The 22,383-nt window shown below is 39.3% G+C and overlaps 1 protein-coding gene across 1 annotated transcript in view; it reads left to right on the plus strand.

Annotated features, from left to right (window-relative positions):
- Nucleotides 1-2,386: 2,386 nt before the first annotated feature.
- Nucleotides 2,387-22,383, plus strand: part of ADGRG7 (adhesion G protein-coupled receptor G7) — a 62,497-nt gene continuing 42,500 nt past the window's right edge. The window contains exon 1 of the mRNA XM_019967512.2: nucleotides 2,387-2,713. Coding sequence (XP_019823071.1) covers nucleotides 2,599-2,713 — 115 coding nt within the window. The 5' untranslated portion in view covers nucleotides 2,387-2,598. The remainder of the gene's footprint in view (nucleotides 2,714-22,383) is intronic.

Below are 22,383 nucleotides of genomic sequence, written 5' to 3' on the forward strand. Positions count from 1 at the left end.
TGTGGCTCTGCCTTTGCTTTTGTTATTGTTCCGTCTGTAAGTCGTGTCTGACTGTTTTTGACACTATGGATTGCAGCACATCAGGCTCCTCTCTCCTCCACTATCTTCCAGAGCTTGCTGAAATTGATGTCCATTGAGTTGATGATGTTATCTAACCATCTCATTCTCTGCCACCCCCTTCTCCTTTGCCTTCAATCCTTCCCCAAATCAGGGTCTTTTCCAATGAGTCTGTTCTTCACATCAGGTGGCCAAGGTATTGGAGTTTTAGCTTCAGCAACAGTCTTTCCAATGAATATTCAGGGTTAATTTCCTTTAGGATTTACTGATTTGATCTCCTTGCAGTCCAAGGGACTCTCAAAAGTCTTCTCCAGCACCACAATTCAAAATCATCAATTCTCCGGCACTCAGCCTTCCTTATGGAAAAACTCTCACATCTGTACATGACTGCTGGAAAAACCAGTAGCTTTTACTATATGGACCTTTGTTGGCAAATGGTATCTCTGCTTTTTAATGCACTTTCTAGGTTTGTTATAGCTTTCCTTCCAAGGAGCAAGCATCTTTTAATTTCATGGCTGCAGTCACCATCTGCAGTGATTTTGGAGCCCAAGAAAATAAAATCTGTTACTGTTTCCACTTTTCCCCCTTCTATTTGCCATCACCTTCCTCCTGAGAAATCTTTATGCAGGTCGAGAGGCAAGTCAGACCTGGACATGGAGCAACAGACTGGTTCCAAATCGGGAAAGTACATCAAGGCTGTATTTTGTCACCCTGCTTTTATTTAACTTAAATGCAGAGTGCATCATGAAAAATGCTGGACTGGATGAAGCACAAGCTGGAATCAAGATTGCTGGGAGAAACATCAATAACCTCAGATATGCAGATGACACCACACTTACGGCAGAAAGCGAAGAACTAAAGAGCCTCTTGATGAAAGTGAAAGAGGAGAGTGAAAAAGTTGGCTTAAAACTCAACGTTCAGTAAACTAAGATCATGGCATCTGGTCCCATCACTTCATGGGAAATAGATGGGGAAACAATGGAAACAGTGACAGATTTTATTTCTGGGCTCTGAAATCACTGCAGATGGTGACTGCAGCCATGAAATTAAAAGATGCTTACTCCTTGCAAGAAAAGTTATGACCAACATAACAGCATATTAAAAAGCAGAGACGTTACTTTGCCAACAAAAATTCATCTAGTCAAGGCTATGGTTTTTTCATTAGTCATGTATGGATATGAGAGTTGGACTATAAAGAAAGCTGAGTGCCGAAGAATTGATGCTTTTGAACTGTGGTGTCAGAGAAGACTTTTGAGAGACCCTTGTACTGCAAGGAGATCCAACCAGTCCATCCTAAAGGAAATCAGTCCTGAATATTCATTGGGAGGATTGATGTTGAAGCTAAGACTCCAATACTTTGGCCATCTGATGCGAAGAGCTGACTCATTGGAAAAGACCCTGATGCTCGGAAAGATTGGAGGTGGGAAGAAAAGGGGATGACAGAGGATGAGATGGTTGGATGGCATCACTGACTCAATGGACATGAGTTTGAGTAAGCTCTGGGTGTTGGTGATAGGGAAGCCTGGTGTGCTGCAATCCATGGGGTTGCAAAGAGTCAGACACGACTGAGCGACTGAACTGAACTGATTTGCCATAAAGTGATGGGACCAGATGCCATGATCTTAATTTTTTGAATGTTGAGCTTCAAGCTAGCTTTTTCACTCTCCTCTTTCACCTTCATCAATAGGCTCTTTAGTTTCTCTTCACTTTCTGCTATTAGAGTGGTATCATCTGCCTATCTGAGGTTGTTGGTATTTCTCCTGGCAGTCTTGAGTCCAGTTTGTGATTCTACCTCTGCTGCTGCTGCTGCTAAGTCGCTTCAGTCGTGTCCGACTCTGTGCGACCCCATAGATGGCAGCCCACCAGGCTCCCCCGTCCCTGGAATTCTCCAGGCAAGAACACTGGAGTGGGCTGCCATTTCCTTCTCCAGTGCATGAAAGTGAAAAGTGAAAGTGAATTTGCTCAGTCGTATCTGACTCCTAGCGACCCCATGGACTGCAGCCCACAAGGCCCCTCCGTCCATGGGATTTTCCAGGCAAGAGTATTGGAGTGGGGTGCCACCGCCTTCTCCTCTACCTCTGCTAGAGGCTCCTAACAAAAAAAAGGAAGCTAAACTATAGGTGACCCTCCAGGTCCACTGCCTTCCTGACTTTTCTGTTTTTGTTTTTTCCTTTTTTTTTTTCTTCCCTACTTTTTGCTTGTCAGGACATTTGCACTTTGACTCTGTTAAGCTATCCCCTCCCTTTCTCCTTTATTGCCCTGAGCTATCTTTCTTCCTCATAACACCAATCATTTTTTGCATGATCCCATTCAGTGAAGGATGAGGAAATAGCAAGCAGACTGTGTTCCTTTTATTAGGTGATTCGAACTGCTTCCTGCCTGATTAACATCAGAAATCCTAATGAAGATATCTGACTGACAGAACCCTGAGAGAAGCAATTGTGGTTTTTCTAGAAGAGTTTTTGATTAAAGTTCTTGGCTGAAGAAGAAAAGAAGCCAGTTGTCTTTCACCCAGACGTTGGTTTGTGGTTTGGATTCCCCATGGCTTCCAGCCACACATGTAACCTCAGGGTGCTGGTGGCCGTCGTGTGTGGGCTGCTGACTGCCGTTGTTTTGGGACTGGGCATCTGGAGGCTTGTGATCAGGATCCAGAGAGGTAATGTTGTCCTGCTGTTTTTAACTCAGAGTAAGAGAAGGTGTTGAGCCTCTGTGCTGCCACCTGATATACCAGTACTAGAAAGTGCCATGTCCAGGCTGAGGCTGAGAATCATTTATGAAATATAAAAGACAAGGGTCAATTTATGGCTAGCATATGGTTGTATATACATGAGTGTGTGAGTGCATGTGTGTGTGTGTGTGTAAGTGCGCAAGGTGATGAGCAACCAGTTGAATTGGCCTCTTCCTGCTCCTTTAACACCTGATTAAATGAATTGCAGAGTAATAATTAAGATCATTAGTAGCACATGTTTAGGTTTGTTAAGCTAAATCCAAGCTTAACAAACTTCCCTGCTAGCTCAGCTGGTAAAGAATCTGCCTGCAATGTGGCTGACCTGGGTTCAATCCCTGGGAAGATCCCCTGGAGAAGGGAACAGCTACCCACTCCAGGAGAATTGCCTAGAGAATTCACTGGACAGAAGAGCCTAGTGGCTACAGTCCATGGGGTTGCAAAGAGTTCCAGACATGACTGAGTGAGTTTTCACTTTCATTTTCTTTTAAGGAAGAAAAATAGTTTTGGACACACACATACACAAATAATTAAACATATGCAGAATGAAAGTTCATTACAAGAAGAAAGTTTAGGAATGTTCTCACTAGGACTGTAAATAAAATGACCATGTTTTTCACACAAAGTTCCTACTTTTCAGGTATTGAAAGCTACTTAAAAATTAATGTCATTTAGAAAACAATTTTCCTGTTTAGTCAATAGATATTTGTTAGTCACCTGTTACATGGTAGAGCTGACCCTGAGAAAGGGAGGTAAAGGGCAGCAGTGTTAAGCAAAGAATGATGTTAAAGGAAAGCCCTAGAACCTCATAACAAAGAGTTTCCATAATCCTAATGCTAGTCCCTTTCCATAAAGGGATTCAAAGCTGGATGTTCTGAGCATTCCCTTTTATTTAAAAAGAGATAGAGAGAGAGAGATAGTTTCTAATGAAATGGTGGGTGAAGACAGAAGATTTCAGGGAGAAGGCTGAGAGACCCAGCAGGAACACAGGGCATACCTGCAAAGATCCACTGTTGAGAGCAAAAGGAGTCATGAATGTTGGCTGCTTATGGAGTGATAACTGAGAATAGATCTGGTGTTTCTCCCCCAAAGACCATATTTAGAGAACACAGTATTGGTAGGGTTTAAAGAACAAGCAAGAGAAAATTTATCAGAACAAAAACAGTAAAATTCAAACTTGATGAAAATTTGTTTTTCTTTATTTAAGGTTTGTAAAATAATTTGAGGTTTTAAAAAAAATATGAACTGCAGGTTTTATCCTATTAAGGCTACTAAATTTATAAGACCTTATCTAAAGGATATACTTTTAAGAACTGCCTCCCTTCCTTCCCTCCCACCTCCCTTCCTTCCTCCTTCCCTTCTTTTCTTCCTTTATAAGATATCTACTTTTAAAGGGAAATTTGTGGTAACTTACAAAGACCACAGCTACAATCAATTCAGTTCAGTTCAGTTCAGTCGCTCAGTTGTGTCCGACTCTTTGCAACCCCATGAATCGCAGCACGCTAGGCCTCCCTGTCCATCACCGACTCTTGGAGTTCACTCAAACTCATGTCCATCGAGTTGGTGATGCCATCCAACCATCTCATCCTCTGTCGTCCCCTTCTCCTCCTGCCCCTAATCCCTCCCAGCATCAGGGTCTTTTCCAATGAGTCAGCTCTTCCCATGAAGTAGACAAAATATTGGAGTTTCAGCCTCAGCACCAGTCCTTCCAATGAACACCCAGGGCTGATCTCCTTTAGAATGGACTGGTTGGATCTCCTTGCAGTCCAAGGGACTCTTAAGAGTCTTTTCCAACACCACGGTTCAAAAGCATCAATTCTTCAGTGCTCAGCTTTCTTCACAGTCCAACTCTCACATCCATACATGACTACTGGAAAAACTATAGCCTTGACTAGACGGACCTTTGTTGGCAAAGTAATGTCTCTGCTTTTGAATATGCTTTCTAGGTTGGTCATAACTTTCCTTCCAAGGAGTAAGCGTCTTTTAATTTCATGGCTGCAGTCACCATCTGCCGTAAAACAAGGACCAAAGTACAAAAACACTACAAGAACAGGACAAGACTGAGGATAGAAAGTAAATAAAAATCAAATGAGTTGCTAAAAACAAATACAAAACATATCCCTGTGTTTCCTGAGGACTATGCCAAAAATGCATAATAAGTAACATAGATCCAAGTAACATAATAACAGAGAACTCATGTTTAACAATAAAAGCATACCAGCTCTTCAGAAAAGACAAACATTTCCTTGCTCTAGCAGACTTTTTTTTAAGAAGGCTTTTTATGTAAGGGACATCCCTCAGTTTTGGGTAAACCTAGTGGAAAAGAAGGAAATGGCAACCCACTCCAGTGTTTTTGCCTGGAGAATCCCATGGACAGAGAAGCCTGGTAGGCTGCAGTCCATGGGGTCACACAGAGTCGGACACGACTGAAGCGACTTAGCAGCAGCAGCAGCAGTGGAAAAGAAGGGGGTTCTCATCTAAAGACAAAGATTGAAATACTGGTACTGTTTGCTGTTACTGTTTTGCCTTGTACACAATGGTTGGACATGGCCTTAGTTAGGAAGTTCTGGTTCCTCCACTTCACTCCTTTCCTTTCCACTTCTCTGCCGCCGCTTTCTATCCTGTCCCATTCCATCTCATGGAAGTATCGAATGCTCTCACTCTTGTCCCTTTACTGGGTATAGAGATGAATTGTTGTTTTTGTTATTTTAAATTTTTGGCTGCATTGGATCGTCATTGTGATGTGCGAGCTTAGTTACCCTGCAGCACGTGGGATCTTACTTCCCCGGCCAGGGATTGAACCAATGTATCCTGCATTGCAAGGTGGATTCTTAACCACTGGACCGCCAGGGAAATCCCAAGGTGAATTGTTATTAAACTTATTTTTTTAAGGGGAGCGTCTTGGATATCTCTGAGAAACTGATGAAAACTATGAATGCCTTCCCTAGAAAAAATAAACATATACATACAATTTGGGGTAAATTAATTTTATCACATTCAAAATTTATTTTCAATATAAACAGAATATATTTCCATGGTTTATGTTTAATATAATGTTTAGGCAATTATGTCTCTCTCATTTTTATTTTTCATGAAGAAGTAATGGCCTCTGTGTGAAAAAGTAGAAAAAAATTTAAATTCTGCTGTAAGTAAATTTCAATTAGGAGTTGCTGTTGCTTGGTTATAGAATGAACTTTAATGTATGTATTTCACTATTATAAAACTTACAGTTTTTTTTTTTTACTGTAGTATGCTGAAAACTTCACATACCTTCTCTCATTTAATTCTAACAAGTATCTTTGAGGGAGTTTTTTTTTTTAATATCCATGTTAAAGATACTTGGCTTTCATTTTGCTGTTGTTATTTAGTTGCTAAGTCATGTCCAACTCTTTTGCAACCACATGGACTGTAACCCACCAGGCTCCTCTGTCCATGGAATTTCCTAGGGAAGAATACTGGAGTAGGTAGCCATCTCCTTCTCCAGAGGATTTTCCGAGCCCCGGGATCAAACCCAAGTCTCCTGCTTGGCAGGTGGATTCTTTACCACTGAGCCACCTGGAAAGCCCTGGCTTTCATTTCACTCAAGTACATATTTGCTCAAGAGACAAACTTGATAATAAATCAAACTCAGGTGACTGTTTGTAGAGGACAGACTCCATATGGGGGTTAAAAAAAAAAGTCCAGTACGGAGGAAATTGGGTTTTAGGCAGCTATACTTTCATTTAGTTTTAATCTTGCTGTTGTACACTTCTGTTCTGCTCCTTTTCCAATCTCCCTTCTTGCTTCCTCATATAATCGCTTTTTAAATCAAGAAAATAATTCCTATGAAAGGGAAGGGCTTTTTTGAGGAAGAAATTTTCTTATGTAATTGGCTGATGGGCATGCATTGTTTTAACATCAGTATTGAAAGTGAAAGTGGCTCAGTCGTGTCCGACTCTTTGCAATCCCATGGACTGTCCATGGAATTCTCTAGGGCAGAATACTGGAGTGGGTAGCCTTTCCTGTCTCCAGGGGATCTTCCTGACCCAGGAATTGAACCAGGGTCTCCTGCATTGCAGGCGGATTCTTTACCAACTGAGCTATCAGGGAAGCTGATCCCATTTTACAAGTCACTTTTTTAAATTAAGAGACCAGAACTTTGGTTTAGTGAATTTTTCCTTGATTTTTGAATTCTGAATTTAACCTCACCCATGGGTTTTTGATTACACATATTATTGAAGAACATCTGTTGTATAACATGGTGACTAAGAGTGTGTACATAATAGTTGTCGAAAAATTACATGAGTAGGGGAAAAAAGTTGTGCAGCCAGACTGCCTGGTTTTTACTAAGTAAACTGGAGCCAGTTTCAACATTTCTGTACCTCCATTCTATTAATTGTATTATAAATATAATAAACATATAAACCCCATCTTATAGGGCTGTTATGAGGATTAGTTAATACATTTACAATTTAAAGATGATATCTAGTACACTGTAGGTACTCAAATTTTTCATGTATGTATTTTTAGATAATTTAGTGCAGTTTTCTCCACTCCCAGATATGTACCTTGAATAGATGCCCTTGATCTAGTTTGGACCTTTGGATTGAAACTCAGCTTATCAAGCTGGAGCTGCAGTAAGTTTAATCATAAATTTCAGCTGACTAGCTCAAATAGAAACAGAAACAGTTCTAAGAACTGCCATATCTCTCTGCTCTTATTTTTCAATATTTACACTTCACTAGACCATAGGGGCAGAGAAGGCAATGGCACCCCACTCCAGTACTCTTGCCTGGAAAATCCCATGGATGGAGGAGCCTGGAAGGCTGCAGTCCATGGGGTCGCTGAGGGTCGGACACGACTGAGCGACTTCACTTTCACTTTTCACTTTCATGCATTGGAGAAGGAAATGGCAACCCACTCCAGAGTTCTTGCCTGGAGAATCCCAGGGCCGGGGGAGCCTGGTGGGCTGCTGTCTATGGGGTCGCACAGAGTCGGACACGACTGAAGTGACTTAGCAGCAGCAGCAGACCATAGGAGAAATTTTTATTCAATCATTTAACTAGTTTATTGGAATATGTAACCAGGTAGTTAATGTTGAACAAATTTCACCTTAAAGGCTATACTTTTTGTGTATTAATTTAAGTTTTTTCATTTTTTTCCCCCACTGTGGAGTAAGCTTTCATAAACATTGTCCTCTCATTTAATAATAAACTTTATCTTCACCCAAATATTTCAAATTCCTGGTCTGGGACAAATGACAGATCCCTGGATTTTTAAATCCCTAAAGACTCTGAGCTAGACACTAGAGTTTCCTGATGGAATTTCTTTGACTAATAAATAAAAGATATTTTTATTTCCCCACTTAATCAAACTAGACATTTCAAAATAGATTCTAATTTTGTCTAGTTTAGGAGAAGAAATTGAATTCATATTTTCCATTTGGAATTTTAAGTATTTTTTGCTACTTTTCAAAGCAGCATGAAATGTGTCACATATGTCCAGTATTTAATTTTCCATAATGTGCATTAAGGTATAAAAATAGGGCTAGAATTTCTGGAAGTATTACTTATCACAATTTAAAAGAATGTAAGGAAATGTTATTATCTCACTGGAGTTATAAAAAAAATGAGAAAAGAAAAATACCACTATTAAGTAGTATTCTTTTTTATTTAATAATTTTCCTTATTTTATTTTTGGCTGTGTAGGGTCTTCATTGCTGGCTGGGCTTTTCTCTAGTTGCAGTGCCTGGGTTTCTCAGTGCAGTGGCTTCTCTTCTTGTGCAGCGCGGGCTCTAGGGCATGCAGGTTTCAGTAGACGCAGCACTTGGACTCAGTAGTTACGGGTCTTGGGCTCTAGAGCACAATCTCAATAATTGTGGCATATGGGCTTAGTTGCCCGGTAGTATATGGGACTTTCCTGGACCAGGGTCCAACCTATGTCTCCTGCATTGCAGGTGGATTCTTTACTGCTAAGCCACCTGGGAAGCCCAACCCTGTGCCTATATCAAATAACACAGATTCATAATATATAAAACAAAACAGGCAAGCTTATTCAGATAAATTTACAATTAGGTTGGTTGAAAGTAATGCTTTCCTGTTAGAAACTGACAGATGAAGTAGAGAAAATGAATAAAGGTTCATAAATTTGAAAACTATATCTAACAAACTGGACAGTAGATTTTACATATTTGAATTGCCAGGAAAAAAAGGTTAATTTATTATTTTCAGAAGAAAGTCTTACTGAGTACCAAAGAATCAATTTCATAGATTATGTTTTGTGACTACAATGCAATACAATTAGAAGGTAATGTATAAACTGACCAAGAAAATTCAAATAAATGTTGAAAAAACTGTTTTAAATGATGCAAAGAAGAAATCAAATGAAAATTACAAAATACTCAGAACTTCAGTGGAGGCACTCTCTATAACAACTGTGTGCACAGCTAAAAATATAGTTGGAATCAAACATTAAATATTAATTAACATGTGAGCAATCTAGAAAGATGGTATAGATGAACCTGTCAACAGGGTGAGAATAGAGAGGCAGACAATAGAACACAAATTAAAAAACGCTTACTCCTTGGAAGGAAAGTTATGACCAACCTAGACAGCATATTAAAAAGCAGAGACACTACTTTGTCAACAACGATCCATCTAGTCAAGGCTAGGGTTTTTCCAGTGGTCATGTATGGATGTGAGAGTTGGACTATAAAGGAAGCTGAGCACAGAAGAATTGATGCTTTTGAACTGTGGTGTTGGAGAAGACGCTTGAGAGTCCCTTGGACTGCAAGGAGATCCAACCAGTCCATCCTAAAGGAAATCAGTCCTGGGTGTTCATTGGAAGGACTGATGTTGAAGTTGAAACTCCAATATTTTGGCCACCTGATGCAAAAAGCTAAGTCATTGGAAAAGACTCTGATGCTGGGAAAGATTGAAGGCAGGAGGAGAAGGGGATGACAGAGGATGAGATGGTTGGATGGCATCACCAACTCAATGGACATGAGTTTGAGTAAACTCTGGGAGTTGGTGATGGACAGAGAGGCCTGGCGTGCTGTAATCCACGGGGTCACAAAGAGTTGGACACAACTGAGTGACTGAACTAAGCTGAATTGAACTGATGAAGACACAGAAGATGTAGGAGAGGGTGGGACAAATTGAGAGAGTAGCATTGACATATATACTACCACGTGTAAAATAGCTAGTGGGAAGCTGCTGCATAACACACGGAGCTCGGAGCTGGGCTTGGTGCTCTGTGTGACCTAGAGGGATAGGATGGGGAGGGGTGGGAGGGAGCCTCAACATGGAGGGGAATGTATGTCTATATACAGCTGATTCACATTGTTCTACAGGAGAAACAACATTGTAAAGCAATTATATTCCAATAAAATAAAAATACAGTTAGAATGACATAGCTTTAGGTATATATTAAAAATCAAGACAGTGAAATAATAAGCATTCTAACTTTAGAAGTTAAAAAAAGAGTAAATTCTAAACTATGTTACGCAGTAATGAAAATAAGAACAAATTAATAGAATGGAAATCAAAGAAACAAGAGCTGAGATCAACAAAACCAGAAGCTAGTTTTCCGGAAAGATAAATTAAAAAAAAAATAAATATATATATATATATATATTTCCGGCGAGATTCCTTAAGACTAGTTCTAACCCTTGCACGCCTCGTCAGCTTCCGGGCCCTCAGAAGCCCTGCCCCGCGTCTGGGACTGTGCCTCCCTTTCTCGTCATCCACTCTGGGGCCAACCATGCTGCTCCGGCTCCCCTGACTGTGAGGGGAGGCTGTTCACAGTGTGGTGTGAGAAGAGCTTGCCGGTGTGGCCTGGAGTGTCCGCCTGTGTGAGCGCAAGGCTGCCTGAATGTGGGGCAGGACGGACAGAAGGCAAGAAGGGGCAGCTGCCAGCCACTGCCCTCCTGAGGTAGGGCTCCGAGGAACCCACGGTTTCTAAATTCAGACCTGGATTTTCAGGTCCTTATGAAGGTATTTTATCACGGCGTTAGAGGTTTCCTTTTCCTTTTGTATAAATGGTAGGTAGGTCTTCATTGTACTTTGTCCCAGACCTCACATAGGGTTGTGTTGCTGGCGAAAATACAAATTAGTACCACTCCTGCGGCGAGATGATAATTACTTTCAAGATGCGAATGTGTACTCTTTGGCTCAGTAATTTCATGTCTGGAAATTGATTCTACAAATGGATTTGTACAACGGGCGAAGTAAAATGTGTAGAATGCAATTTTGAAGCAACAACTGAAAACAACGAAAGTGCCATCGATAAGGGGTTAAGTAAGTTAGGACACAATCAGATAATGGAATATAATGCACCTGTAAAGGAAGATGTGGAAGTTCTCTGAACCACATGAAAAGATTTTGACATTCATTAAGTGTAAGAGCAAGCTACAGAAAACGGGGGAAAAAATAAGACTATAGATTCATATTTGCTTATCCTTGTGAAAAGAAAGATTGGAAAAAATAAGTAGAAATTACTTGTGTATATTTGTGGATGGGGATAAGTGTTGTTTTTATATTTCAACTCTGAAATATTACCTAATAAAATATATATTAAAATAAGACAGTGATTTCAGAAAAAACACAGAAACTAGTGAGGAAACTCATAAGCAAATACCATGGAAAACCTTATCCTACTTTGGTAGGATACTTTGGTCAAGTGGCAGTTTTCTTAAAGAAATGTAAATGACCAAAATTTACTCCAAAATGAAGAGACAAAACAAGAATAGAACTGTAACCATTAAAAGTTATTAGGTTTTTTTTAAATTAAGAAATTACATGTGAATGCTACATACTGACTATCTTAGATATATTTATAATATAAACTGTGACAGGGAAGATAATTTCAGAATAGTGTTATATGTAGGTGGGGGTGAAGAAATATTAATATGAAGGAACTCAAAGGGTTTCAGCTCTTTGTATAAAGTTTCATTGCTCATACACAATCCATGGAATTCTCCGGGCCAGAATAGTGGAGTGGATAACCTTTCCCTTTTCCAGGGGATCTTCCCAACCAAGGATCAAACCCAGGCCTCCCACATTGCAGGCGGATTCTTTACCAGCTGAAGCACAGGGAAGTCCAAGAATACTGGAGTGGGAAGTCTATCCCTCCTCTAGGGGATCTTCCCGACCCAGGAATCAAACCAGGGTCTCCTCCATTGCAGGCGGATTCTTTACTGACTAAGCTATCAGGGAAGCCCTAATGTCTGAAGCAAATCTGAGAGAAAGTTACTCTTGTAAACCAGGATATGGTAGCTAGAGATGTCTTGTTATTTCCTATACCTTGCATATTTTAAATATTTTATAATTTAAAAAGATTTTCACATTTCCTTGGTTACACAGAAGTTTTTCACATAACAGTTTCAATTAAATTTCTCTTGCTAGATTGTAAGCTGTTTGAGATCAGAATCCATATCTCTTTAAAAAAAAAAAAACAACTAATTATTTTTATTTTTATTATTTTTTATTTTTAATTTATTTATTTTAATTGGAGGCTAATTACTTTATAATATTGTAGTGGTTTTTAGAGCAGTTTTAGGTTTACGGAAAAATTAAGCAGAAAGTACAGAGAATTCCCATTTACTGTCTCTCTCTCTCATCACCCCACCCCCTCTATAGTTTCCCTTATTAATATCTTACACTGATGTGTTGCTTTTGTTTCAATAGACAAGCCAATGTTGACACATGATTATTAATATATAGGTGACATTATGGTTCACTCTTCTGTTATAGTGTTGTGTGGATTTTGACAAATACATAATGACAGATAGTCACTGTTACAGGATCATACAGAATAGTTTACTGCCCTGAAAATCCAGTTCATTTCACCTATTCATCCTACCCTCCCTTCCCCAACCCCTGATTTCTTTACTGTCTCTGTAGTTTTGGCTTTTCCAGAATGATATATTTGAAATCATACTGTATGTAGACTGGCTCCTTTCACTTAGCTAAACATGTTTAATATTCCTCCATATCTTTTGTGGGCTTCATAGATCATTTCTTTTTATGGCTAAATAATATGCCATTGTATGGATATTCCACAGGTGTTATTTTTTTTTAATCTATTCATGAAGGTCATCTAATTTGCTTCCAGTTTTAGGTGATTATATATACCATTGTTATAAACATTCAGGTGCTGCTTTTTGTGTGGGGACAAGTTTACATTTATTTGGGTGAATGCCTAGGAGCATCCTAAAGTTTGCAATATATATTAATTAATATATAATTAATTAATATATATATAATATATAATATATAATTAATTAATCTAAATTCACTTTCTAGTAATAATATATAGTCCCATGAGTAATGCCACCACCTTATAGCAGATCTTCCCAATTCCTCATTCTCTTTCTTTATAACATTTCTTGTCATTCATTTCATTTGTCCATAAGCTTTAATCATCTCATGTATCATTATTATTATTATTTTGAACAAACTGTTATCAGATCGATTAAGAATAAAAAAAAACTGGAAGACTTATTTTACCTTCATTTATTCCTTCTCTAATTCTCTTCTTACGTAGATCTGAGTTTCTGACCTGTATCATTTCCTTCTTTCTGAATAAATTTCCTTTAACATTTCTTGCAAGGTAAGTCTTCTGGTGATGAACTCCCTAAATTTTTCTGTCTGAGAATGTCTTTCTTCTTTACTTTTAAAGGATAATTATTTGGATGCAGAATATTTTGTTGTTTTCATTCAGCACTAAATATTTAACTCTACTCGTTTTTTGCTTGCATGATTTCTGAGGAGAGTTCCAGTATAGCTTTTATACTTGTTGCTTTATAGGTATTTTTCTCCCTTTTGACTTCTTCTGAAATGATCTTTTTGTCTTTGATTTTTTGCTGTTTGAATAGGAGGTGCCTAAGTATAGGGTTTTGTTTTATTTTTAACTTTTATCTGAGTTAGTGTGTTCTCTGACTCTGAGACTGCTGATTCTGTGATTTGGTGTCTGTCATTTATTTTGGAATAGTCTCAGCCATCAAAACTTAAAATGTCTTTTCAGTTCTTTTTGCTCTTTCCTCTACTTCTGTTGGACTTCCCTTATAGCTCACTCAGTAAAGAATCTGTTTGCAATGCAGGAGACCTGGGTTCAATTCTTGGGTTGGGAAGATTTCCCTGGAGAAGGAAATGGCAACCCACTCCAGCATTCTTGCCTGGAGAATCCCATGAACAGACCAGCCTGGCAGGCCAGTCCATGGGATTGCAAAGTCAGAGATGACTTAGCGACTAAACCACCACCACTCCTTCTCCTATTCCCATTATATATATGTTATACCTTTTGTCCCATAGTTCTTAGATATTCTATTTTTCACAGTTTTTTTTTTTTTTTCCTCCTTTTAGTTTGGGAAGCTTCTACTGAATTCTTCAAGCGCACTGATTCTTATCAGTCTACTGATGAACCCAGCAAAGGAATTCTTCATTTCTGTCAGTGTTTTTTGATTACAGCATTTCTTTTTGATTCTTGCTTAGAATTTCCATTTATCTGATTATATTACCTCCTTGTTCTTAAAGATTGCCCATTTTTTCATTAAAGCTCTTAGTATATTAATAATAATTATCTTTAATTCCTGGTCTGATAATTCCAGAATCTCTGCTGTCTATAAATCTGGTTCTGATGGTTGGCTTGTCCCCTCAGTCATTTTTTGCCTATCAGCATGCCCTGTAATTTTTAGTTGAGAATCTGACATGATGTATTAGGTAAAAGAGATTGAGGTGCCTTTAATGTGAGGTTTTATGTTAGGCTGTGTTTTCTATTTATAGTAGCTGTAGGTGTTCCTTGCCAGTCAGTCTTCCCACAACTACTTCCCACCCTTTAGGCAAACACTGTTCTGATTGTATCACCGTAGATTAATTGTTATCCTTGAACTTCAAAAAAGAACCATATAAGATTTACTCTTTTATGTCTGAATACTCTTGTTAACATGTTTTTAAGATTCATTGATGTTGTATATCTTTTTATTACTAAACAATGAATAGTCTATTATATGGATATACTATAATTCATTTATTCAGTCTGCTGTTGATGGTGGTTTCCTTTTTTTTTTTCCCTTTTAACTACAATAAATAAAACTTCCGAGTGATTTCCCTGGCAGTCTGGTGGTTAGGATTACATGGGGCCTGGGGTGATCCTTGGTCAGGCAACTAAAATCCTACAAGCCACAGTGTGGCCAAAAAATAAAAAAAATTTTAAAAACCTGAAAACTTCTGAGATTGGATTCCCTGGGAAACAAATTCTGAGTTGAAGGTTTTAGTTTTACTATATTAAAAATTTCAACAGGTGGTGTAGGGATCAGTACTCACGGGGAATGACAGGCAGGATTGGGTGAAAGAAGAAACTGAACTGCAACACAGTGGGAGCTGGGCTGGCCCTTCAGAGTTGCCCTCTGTATATTAGCTATCTTGCTGCAGAAGAAATCACCCCGAAACCTAGTGGCTTAAAGCCACAATTATTTATTATCTGTCAGAATTCAGAATTTGGAAGCAGCCTGCCTATGTAGTTCTGGATTAGGATGTCTCATAAAGTTGCCCTCAGATGGTGGCTGGAGCTGGGGTCACCTAAATGCTTCTCCACCCATGTGCAGTGCCTGGGCTGGGAAGACTCAGAAAGTTGAAACAGCTGAAGCTCCTCCAGCTTTCCTGTGTCTGTGTAGTTCCCCACTTGATATCTCCAGCATGGAGGCTTCAGAGTAGCCAGGCTTCTTACATGTATCCTATAGGCTCAAGGCTTCTAAAGCATCTCCCTCTGAGTGAGAAGGAGCTAGGTGGAGGCCAAACCACCTTTTATGATCCCATCTGGAAGTCACACAGCACATTTCTCACACTGTATTAGTCAAGACAGATACAAAATTCCTCTGGATCCAAGGAGAGACCATAAACCTGCTTCTCGATGGAGAAGTGTCATCATTACAAGAAGAGTGAATGAGATGGAACATGTAGTACAGCTGTCTTTGGAAAATACTTTCTTTGAGGCATTGAGGCTGGGGAATGAGACTTTATTCCCTAGCATTGACTAGTCATGGCATGTGTCATAAGGCTCTTGTATGAGCTGATTCTCTTCAGTTGAGGGCAATTCCTAGAAAAGGATTCAGCTGTTTTCTTAGTTGTCAACATCCCTCAAAGCTGGGGGTAGCTCAGTCAGTAAAGAATCTGCCTGCAGTGCAGGAGATCCGGGTTCAATCCCTTGGTTGGGAACATCCCCTGGATGAAGGAAATGACAACCCACTCCAGTATCCTTGCCTGGAAAATCTCATGGACAAAGGAGCCTGGTGGGCTGTAGTCCATGGGGTCACAATGAGTAGGGCACGACTGAGTGACTAACACTTAGTTACTTAACTTACTCAAAGCTGGAGGAGTGAGTGCTTCAGTCCTAAAGGTGGCATATGATTGACTGCATTTACTGCAGGTGTTAGAAACATTCTAGTCTCTTTGTGGACATATATTTCCTTTATTTTGCATATTTATGTAGGCATGGAATTTCTCATCATATGTATGTGTATCTTTATTTAGCTTCATGTTAGTACCAAACAGCTTTCCAAAACGGTCGTACCATCTGAAATTCTTAGCAGCAGTTTGCTAGAGTTCCAGTTGTTTCACATCCTTAACATTTGGCATCATCCTTTTGTAATTTTAGCCATTCTAGTTGGGTGTGAGATGATATTTCACTGCGGTTTTACTTTGCATTTCTCTGATGACTAATATGCTGATCACTTTCATGTGATTAGTGCCCTTCCGTATATCTTCTTTTATGAAGTATGTATTCAAGCCTTTTACCCATTTAAAAAAGTGGGTTGTTTGTGTTACTAATAATGTGTACTGTCTACAATTTACAGTCCTAATTTATAGTTATAGCAACACTTTCTTTGACAGAGAAGTACTGCAAATATTTTCTCCCAGTCTGTAGCTTCTATTTTTATTATCTTAATGGTGTGTTTTGATGAGCAGTATTTTAAGTACAGTTTATCAATATTTTTTTTCTTTTATGTTTAGTGCTTTTTACATCTTCTTTAAATAAAAATCTTTGTCCTAAAGTTGTGGAGATATTCATCTCCTGTTTTCCCAGGGAAGCTTTGTAGTTTTAGCTTTTGTGTCTCAGGTCCATCTCGTATTGTGTTTTTTTATTTTTTTTTAAATTTTATTTTATTTTTCAACTTTACATAATTGTATTAGTTTTGCCAAATATCAAAATGAATCCGCCACAGGTATACATGTGTTCCCCATCCTGAACCCTCCTCCCTCCTCCCTCCCCATACCCTCCCTCTGGGTCGTCCCAGTGCATTAGCCCCAAGCATCCAGTATCGTGCATCGAACCTGGACTGGCAACTCGTTTCATACATGATATTTTACATGTTTCAATGCCATTTTCCCAAATCTTCTCACCCTCTCCCTCTCCCACAGAGTCCATAAGACTGTTCTATACATCAGTGTCTCTTTTGCTGTCTCGTACACAGGGTTATTGTTACAATCTTTCTAAATTCCATATATATGCGTTAGTATACTGTATTGGTGTTTTTCTTTCTGGCTTACTTCACTCTGTATAATAGGCTCCAGTTTTTTTAAAATATTAATTTTTATTTATTTTCAGCTGTGCTGGCTCTTCATTGCTGTTCAGGCTTTTCTCTGGTTGCAGCGAGCTGGGGCTGCTCTCTCGTTGTGGTGCGTGGGCTTCACATTGTGGTAGCTTCCCTCGCTGTTGAGCACAGGTTCTAGAGCTCGCAGGCTTCGATCATTGTGGCTCCCTGGCTCTAGAAAACAAGCTCAGTAGCTGTGGTGCGTGGGCTTAGCTGCTCTGCAGCATGTGGGATCTTCCTGGATCAGGGATGGAACTTGTGTCTCCTGCATTGGCAGGCGAATTATTTACCACCAAGCCGCCAGGGAAGCCCTGACATTTGAGCGTGGTATATTATCCAGTTAGTCTAGCACTATTTGTTGAAACATTTTTCCTTTTCCAACCAAATTGCCTTGGAATCTTTTCAAAGAATCAACCAACTATATATATTTTATCTATTTCTAAACTGTTTATTCTATTTCAGTGGTGTGTTTGGCTGTTTTTATGATGATCTCATAATGTTTTGATTGCTATAGCTGTATAATAAATCATAAAATTAGTAATGTCAGTGATCCAACTCTTTGTTTTGTTGTTTTAATTTTTTTTGGACTTTAGTTGATTCACAGTGTTGTGTTAGTTTCAGATATACAGCCAAGTGAATCAGTTATATACAAATATCCACTTTTTTTTTTAAAGATTCTTTTCCCATATAGGCCATTACAAAGTATTGAGTACAGTTCCCTGTTTGTTTTGGCTTTTCCAGGTCTTTTACATTTCCATAATATTAAAAAAAATTTTATTTGACTGCACTGGATCTTAGTTGCTACATGTGGGATCCAGATTCCCTGACCAGGGATCGAACCCAGGCCCCCTGCATTGGGAGTGCAGAGTCTTAACTACTGGACCACCTGGGAAGCCCTCCATAACATCTTGAGATCAGTTTGTCAATTTCTACAAAAAAAAGTTCTTTTGTTTTAGATTTTGGCTTTATCAATTTGAGGACAATAGACTCTTGAACAACTATGAGTATTTGACACATACATGGTCTATATTTCCACTTATTTAGATATTTTTAAAATACAATTTTATTTGTTTGTTTCTTGGCTTTTCTGGGTCTTTGTTGCTGCATGAGCAACACTCGCGTTGCACTCTAGTTGCAGTGAGCTGGGGCTAACTCTCTGGTTGTGATGCATGGGTTTCTCATTGTGGTGGCTTCTCTTGTTGCTGAGCATGGGCTCTAGAGAGTGTGGGCTCAGTAGTTGTGGCCCACGGGCTTAGTTGTTCCATAGCATGTGGGATCTTCCCAGACCACGGGTGGAACCCATGTCTCCTACATTGGCAGGTGGATTCTTTACTATTAAGCCACCAGGGAGGCCCCTTATTTAGACCCTTTAAAATTTCTTTCAGTACTGATGTCTTGCACACATTTTGTTAAATTTATTTCCAAAAATTGTATGAGTTTTAAGCTAATTTGAATGAAGATGATTTAATAATTTTATTTTCCAATTATTTAATGCTGCTGCCAAGTCGCTTCAGTCGTGTCTGACTCTGTGTGACCCCAGAGACGACAGCCCACCAGGCTCCCCCGTCCCTGGGATTCTCCAGGCAAGAACATTGGAGTGGATTGCCATTTCCTTCTCTACATTTAATGCTAGCATGTGGAAATAAATATAACTTCATTTATTTTTTTTGCTTTTTTAATATAAATTTATTTATTTTAATTGGAGGTTAATTACTTTACAATATTGTATTGGTTTTGCCATACATCAACATGAATCTGCCACAGGTGTACACGTGTTCCCCATCCTGAACCCCACTCCCACCTCCCTCCCCATGTCATCCCTCTGGGTCATCCCAGTGCACCAGCCCCTAGCATCCTGTATCATGCATCGAACCTGGACTGGTGATTCATTTCACATATGATATTATACATGTTTCAATGCCATTCTCCCAAATCATCCCACCCTTGCCCTCTCCCACAGAGTCCAAAAGACTGTTCTATACATCTGTGTCTCTTGCTGTCTCTCATACAGGGTTATCATTACCATCTTTCTAAATTCAATATATATGCATTAGTATCCTGTATTGGTGTTTTTCTCTCTGGCTTACTTCACTCTGTATAATAGGCTCCAGTTTCATCCACCTCATTGGAACTGATTCAAATGCATTCTTTTTAATGGCTGAGTAATATCCCGTTGTGTATATGTACCACAGCTTTCTTATCCATTCGTCTGCTGATGGACATCTAGGTTGCTTCCATGTCCTGGCTATTATAAACAGGGCTGCGATGAACACTGGGGTACACGTGTCTCTTTCAATTCTGGTTTCCTCGGTGTGTATGCCCAGCAGTGGGATTGCTTATTCTAGTAGTGTTTCTTTTTGAGACACCTTAGGATTTTATATGTATTTGATGATATCATCTGCAACAGAAGACAGTTCTACTTCTCCCTTTCTTTATGGTTTTTATTCCTTTTTCATACTCATATCACTGGTCAGCATCTTCAGCACAATGTTGAATAAAAGTGGTTATAGCAGTTATATTAAACTATTTCTGTCAATCTCAGGGGTGAAAGTATTCAATGTGCAGGCATGCTCAGGTGTGTCCTGCTGCGACCCTAAGGACTGCAGCCCTCCAGGCTCTTCTGTCCAGATTTTCCAGGCAAGAATACTGGAGTGGATTGTTATTTCTTAGTCCAAGGGATCTTCCTGACCCAGGAATCAAACCTTCATCTCCTGCATTGCCAGGAGGATTCTTCACCATTGGTCCACCCAGAAAGTCCAAAAAGCATCTAATATTACACTATTAAGTATGATGTTAGAGGCAGGTTCTTCATAGATGATTGTTTTATCAGTTTGAAGAAGTTCCCTTTTATTCCTTATTTGCTGAGAGGTTAAAAAAATATGTCAGGTGTTTTTTGCCACCTTTATTGAAATGATTTTTGAATTTATGATTATTGAAATGACTATATTGTCTTCCCCCTCTGTTCTATCACATAGTGAATTAAATAATTGATTTTCTACTGTTAAACCAACTTTGCACTCCTGGTATAAATCTCACTTTGTCATGATGGATTGTCACTTTTATATACTGCTGGATTTGATTTGCTACTTTTCAAAAAGGTTTTGGCATCTGTATAAATGAAGTTTGCTGCTGCTACTGCTAAGTCACTTCAGTCATGTCCGACTCTGTGCGACCCCATAGACCGCAGCCCACCAGGCTCTCTCGTCCCTGGGATTCTCCAGGCAAGAACACTGGAGTGGGTTGCCATTTCCTTGTCCAATGGATGAAAGTGAAAAGTCAAAGTGAAGTCGCTCAGTCGTGTCCGACCCTCAGCAACCCCATGGACTGCAGCCTTCCAGGCTCCTCCATCCATGGGATTTTCCAGGCAAGAGTACTGGAGTGGGGTGCCATTGCCTTCTCCGATAAATGAAGTTTATCGGTCTGTAATTTTTTTTCCTTTAAGGTGTTTTTTGTCAGATTTTGGTATCAGGGTTATCCTGGCTTTATAATATCATTTGGGAAGTTTCTCCCTTTCTCTATTTTCCAACAGAATTTATATAAGATGGGTATTATTTCTACCCTAACTCAGCAGTAAAACTGTCCGGACTGGTGGTTGGATGCTTTCAGGATTTTCTCCTTATTTTTGAGTTTTAGCAGTTTTACCACGATGTGTCTAAATGTGGTTTCCCCTGTGTTTATTTTGCTTGTGGCTTTACTGAATTTCTTGGATCAAGTTTAAGAAGTTTCGACCATTATTCCTTCAGATATTTATCTGCTCTATTCCTTCTCATCTCCCTTTCTGGGACTGTATTTGCTTATAGGTTAGACTTCTTGATATTTTCCCACATGTCCTAGAAACTCTGTTTATTTTTAAAAATATATGTTTTCTTCAGATTTGAGGGGAATTTACAGCCAGACTTCGTGTCTCCCTTTTATATAGCTCCTTCCTTTCTGGGCTGTCTCCCTTCAATTTCCAGATGTGTGGTAACCCCAGATCTTCATACTTTCACCCATTAAGATTGTAGCTTTCTGCTGGTGTTTCAGCCACTCCTGCTATACAGACTGGGTAGTGCCCTTAGCAGGGGAACTCTATAAACTTGCCATAGACTTCAGTTTCTCTCTGTTTTTTATTGCTGTCCAATGTCCTCAGTTACTTATTTTAAAATTTTTGTCCAGAGTTTTAAACTATCACCTGTAGGGTGATTAATATGGTACCATCGACTCCATCATTATTGGACCAGAACTCTGCCTCCTGTATTCTTAAGCTTGGTTAATTTGTTCACCATCCACCCTGTCTTTTGGTTTAGAGTCCCAGTGTCCTCAGCTCAAAATAACCAGTCACTAGATCCAAATCCTGTCTCAGGAGTGCTCCTGAGTTGATTGATCCCTAACTTCCTTAGAGCCACTGTTTTAGATCAGGTTCTCGTTTAGCTGGTCTCCTTTGCCTCCCAGCCTCAGTCATTTCCCATACTGCTTGAGGTGTCTTCCTAAAAAACTTTCCTTATGATGTTACTCCCTTGTTTTAAGACCTCCCCCGCCCCAGCCCCTTGCCCCAGGCTCCTGCAGGATAAACTCTTTTTGGCTTGGTCTATAAAGCTGCTCACAGTGCCACTTATGTTCTGCTGCTGATCCACGAAGAACCAATGCTCCTGATGTGTTAGGCTTTTCTCTGTACTTGGACACATTAGAACTTTCCATGTTTTTGAATTTTTTGTTCTTTGTATCCTGCCTACGTTTTATCTGACTTTTCTAGATTTAGTCTTAAAACCTGATGCTAACATCCGCTCTTCTCTGGAATAGTTACCAGTCTTTCCTGGATGGTCTGCCTCTGTTTTCATCTCTCTTCTGAGTTCTTATAGCACTTGTAAATCTGCATTGACATGTTTTGACTATATCTATCTAATCTATTGACATAACCTCCTGTTTCCTTCAGTAGATTCAAATCTCCTTGGACAGGGTGTTATATCTTTGAAATATGGGGTTTTTTTTTTGGTATCCATAGCATCTAGTAAGCATTGTATATCCTGTGTAAATTCTGTTTTTTTTTTTTTGA

This window comes from Bos indicus, chromosome 1, assembly GCF_029378745.1.
Source record: "Bos indicus isolate NIAB-ARS_2022 breed Sahiwal x Tharparkar chromosome 1, NIAB-ARS_B.indTharparkar_mat_pri_1.0, whole genome shotgun sequence".
Lineage (NCBI taxonomy): Eukaryota > Metazoa > Chordata > Mammalia > Artiodactyla > Bovidae > Bos > Bos indicus.